At 43.5% G+C, this 4,603-nt stretch overlaps 1 protein-coding gene across 3 annotated transcripts in view; it reads left to right on the top strand.

The window, feature by feature from the left end:
* Positions 1-3,489, top strand: part of znf831 (zinc finger protein 831) — a 21,415-nt gene extending 17,926 nt beyond the window's left edge. For all 3 annotated transcript variants that reach the window (XM_015960110.3, XM_015960107.3, XM_070549133.1), the window contains one exon: positions 146-3,489. In XM_015960110.3, coding sequence (XP_015815596.3) covers positions 146-901 — 756 coding nt within the window. In that variant the 3' untranslated portion in view covers positions 902-3,489. The remainder of the gene's footprint in view (positions 1-145) is intronic.
* Positions 3,490-4,603: the final 1,114 nt, after the last annotated feature.

The following is a 4,603-nucleotide window of genomic DNA, read 5'->3' as shown; positions in this document are numbered from 1 at the left end:
TCTGAATAAGGTTGATATTTTATATTTATATAGAATATTACATCTTCGTGGTCATGCCAGATTAAAATCATCCATTTGTAAACGCTTCAACGATGATGATGATGAGGATGATGATGATGACAGCGATTATTTCTTTTATTCACAGGAAAAAGAAACAAGAATCCAGGAGAGTTCAGAAGTTTTTCACTCTTTCTCCCTGACACAGTCAGAAGTGTCTGAAATCCCTTCACACCACTTGAATTTGCTCCTCAGCAGCAATCACTCACTGAACTCAACACCAGTGGAAATCGACGAGTTTCCTCCACCAGGGGACTGCGAGAGCAGCGCCAGCCAAAACCATGATATGTGTGGGTCTGATCCAAGCCTACATGTGATGGCACAGGTTCAGTCATCACAAACTAGTCCTTCAAAAACTGAACCTTGTTCTCTATCAGTTTCACATCAAGACAAAAACCAAACCTGCATTCATGTGCCCACTGACGAAGGCCACAGTACTGCAGGCAGCAGCAGGGCAGCCACGAGCAGTTATGGTTCTCTAACTTCAGAAAGTCCTCAAAACAGAAGCTTCTCTCCGGATTTCAGAACACTGTCATCCATCCAATGCAGCCACCGATCAAAGGACAACCAGAGTACAGAGTTTAAGCCTTTCACTTTTTTGGGACCTGATGATAAAAAAGACACATTCAACATGACCCCAGATGACCTCAACGGTCAGAGCAGCAGCTATGGGAAGCCTGATCTTACTGATAAATACCCGTCTGTTTTCATGGTGGGTTCTCTTCATGGCTACCAGCCAGCTGAGTGTTTGACCGGCGGAGTGAGGCCTGTCCCTGTCTGTCAGGACTACACAGAAGACACCAGCAGCAGCGATGATGAAGGAAAACTCATCATTGAGCTTTAAGGGGACAGCTTTAGGGAAATTAACATGAAATATATACACCTATATACCAAGGAAGACTGCCCAGGAGGTGCAGATGTGGGTTGGGTTTGGAGCCAGAGGGTGTGAGGGAGCTCTTTAACAATTCAGTGACCCAAACATTTTGGGGTTTTCCACAAGACTCTACACACTTTGGGTGGTTTTCATTTACAACTGAGAAATTGTTTTAGTGGGGGAGCAGGTGATGGCAGGGCAGTGGTACAAAACCATAATTATGAGGTCATCTACTCCCCCTTGAAACCAGTGACTCCACCCCTAGCTTACAAGACTCACCCCCCTAGCCAATCAGTGACTCCGCTGCTAGCTAGCTCATATACTGTCCTTCCCGCGTCTAGCTGTTCACTGATGCTGAATTATCTAGAGATTATGGAACCCTCTTTAAAGAGCAAGTCACCCCCTACAAGAAACTTACTTCACTCCCACTTCATGTTTGAAAAATGCAACAAATGCTGTTGCTTGGCAGACCAAGAGGGCGGAGCCGCTAACAAATACACACACACACAGCCTCACAATGGCATTATGACATCATAATATACCAGATGACATCATAGCATACCTCTTAGCCAATAGCGGTGGCAGATTTAAATTCAAATACAGTGCAGAATTTTTCCCTGACAACGGCGCAACACTGACAGTTTTAGGCAGAATATTTGATTAACCAAGATGCACTGAACTGCCAAATTATTGACTACACGTGTCTGCAGCACGATTAGACGCTCCTTTATATAGTTTATAAGCAAAAAAAAATGTGATTTGGGGGTGACTTGCTCTTTAACAAGGACAATTCTGTCCCTCATTGTCCTTCACCTCTTCATGTGCTCGGCCACCTCTAAACCCACGTTTCCGGTCATTTCCATCCTCTTTACAGTCCTCCAGTTCCACGTGAAGAAAATGTTCATTTTATAGTTTTTCCAGGAGGTATTCTTCGAGCTTCTTCTTGTCTGCTGCTGGATATCTTCGGCTATTTTCGTGGTTCTTAGGGCGCAATGGTGGCACCGTCGATGACAGCGGCGTCCCGACCATTCACACGCTTGCATTCTCAGTCTTGTTGGAGATGTTTAGAAAAGAGAGCTTGACTCTATCCATCCTTGCAAGCCTGCTGGAGAGCCCTCGAAAGGATGCATGATGACACTGCGTGCATCCGTCCCGACGCAGACGGAGAAGTATAAACTAGGCTTTACTCAAACACAAAGATTCTGCTTACTTGCATTGATTTAGGCATGCACTGCCCCCTATCGCCAGGGAAAACACACAATGTCACTTTAATGGAATTTTTGTGTGAGATTGACAATTATGAGAAATTTTATTCTGAATTTAAACCAGTTCATAATACAGAATCAGCTCCACTCTGGAGATGTAATCTTGGTGCTGTTGGCTGTATTTGACACTGTGGACCAAGTCTTCTGATATCCCATCAGCAACATTTTGCTGGTGTTGGAGGCTTTGCCCTGGACTGGTTTGTGTCCTGCCAGATGGATAATTCCTTTAGTGTCATTCTGCATCATCCCGTTAGCTGCTGTCATGTTCCCACATCTCCCTTCTAGTCCAGTCACACCTCCCCCAGCCAATGATGGGCCAATTTGAGCTGCTCTGAGTAGGTACTAATGGAAAAGGCCTGTTAGAGAACACCGCAGTACCTGTAGAAATCCCACAGCTTTCTGAAGAGAGCATGGAAACGTCAGCCAGATGGTGGGAATTAAAAGCAGGACCCTGTTGCTGTGAGGCAACAATTCTCACCACTGGTGCCCAAAGCACTGCTCAGAATGTCACAAACCAAACAACACGATTGTTTACAGTTTCAGGTATTCCTTGTTGACACTGATATTTTGGTTTTGTACCTCATCACCGGTGAAATGGCCTCATTATAGTGGAGTTCATCCATATGTAAAACACATGCCCAGTTTAGTTACTATCCACTACAATACTACAACCAGCCACAGATATGTTTACAGATTAAAATAACTTTTATCATAATAAAAATTCTTCTAATGAACTTTGACCTTCCATTATCTTTTGGGATGTAAAACAGCCTGAATGATCTTCACTGACATGTTTACATTCGATCACTGACTATTTTTGTCACTCTGCTCTTTACCGTCTCTCTCTCTCTCTGTCTCACACACACACGCACACACACACACACGCACACACGCACACACTTATGAAATGCTCCTGTTTCCTATGAGTTCCCCAGACAACACCTGCTTTAATGAATCATGCTAAAAAGCTGCCAAATAAAGGAATGTGTGTGTATGAACTGGAACGAGGATCATTCCTGAGCTCCAGCTCATGATGACCTTTTGTTGCTCAGCCATAAAACCTCACAAGTGAACTGGGCTGTCTTTGACACGTTAAAGGTTCTGTTGGACACAAAACGTCTGCGCCTGCATGACTACGTGCACGTGGATTTGTGTTGATGTCACATTTTAGTTTTATAAACTTGTTACTGAAAGTAAAAGTAAACACCAGAGGAATTCAAGCCAAACTTATAAATACAGGACTCAGTTTTCTATTGTTTAACTAAAAGGAAACAATAAAGTTTATTCACAACATTTCCTGGTCTGAGTGCATCTGTAGAACTGTACAGGTCCTTCTCAAAAAATTAGCATATTGTGATGAAGTTCATTATTTTCTGTAATGTACTGATTAACATTACACTTTCATATATATTAGATTCATTACACACAACTGAAGTAGTTCAAGCCTTTTATTGTTTCTAATATTGATTTTGGCGTACAGCTCATGAAAACCCAAAATTCCTATCTCAAAAAATTTGCATTTCATGAAAAGGTTCTCTAAACGAGTTATTAACCTAATCACCTGAATCAACTAATTAACTCTCAACACCTGCAAAAGATTCCTGAGGCTTTTAAAAACTCCCAGCCTGGTTCAGGCTGACTGCTGTCCAGAAGGCCATCATTGACACCCTCAAGCAAGAGGGCAAGACACAGAAAGAAATTTCTGAACGAATAGGCAGTTCCCAGAGTGCTGTATCAAGGCACCTCAGTGGGAAGTCTGTGGGAAGGAAAAAGTGTGGCAGAAAACGCTGCACAACCAGAAGAGGTGACCAAGTGAGAGCCATTATCCACAAATGGCAACAACAAGGAACAGTGGTGAACCTTCCCAGGAGTGAGCGGCCGACCAAAATGACCCCAAGAGCGCAGAGACAACTCATCCGAGAGGTCACAAAAGACCCCAGAACAACTTCTAAAGAACTGCAGGCCTCACCATAAGAAAGAGACGGGGCAAAAATGGCCTGCATGGCAGATTTCCAACCACTGTTAAGCAAAAAGAACATTAGGGCTCGTCTCAATTTTGCTAAGAAACATCTCAATGATTGCCAAGACTTTTGGGAAAATACCTTGTGGACTGATGAGACAAAAGTGGAACTTTTTGGAAGACAAATGTCCCGTTACATCTGGCGTAGAAGTAACAGCATTTCAGACAAAGAACATCATACCAACAGTGGAACAGGGGTTGTTTTGCTGCTTCAGGAACTGGAAGGCTTGCTGTGATAAATGGAACCATGAATTCTACTGTCTACCAAAACATCCTGAAGGAGAACGTCCGGCCATCTGTTGGTCAACTAAAGCTGAAGCGATCTTGGGTGCTGCAGCAGGACAATGACCCAAAACACACCAGCAAATCCACCTCTGAACGGCTGAA

The sequence above is a fragment of the Nothobranchius furzeri genome, chromosome 3, assembly GCF_043380555.1.
Source record: "Nothobranchius furzeri strain GRZ-AD chromosome 3, NfurGRZ-RIMD1, whole genome shotgun sequence".
NCBI classification, from domain to species: Eukaryota; Metazoa; Chordata; class Actinopteri; order Cyprinodontiformes; family Nothobranchiidae; genus Nothobranchius; species Nothobranchius furzeri.
Note: the sequence above shows the minus strand (reverse complement) of the source record. Positions and strands in the feature narration are given on the sequence as shown.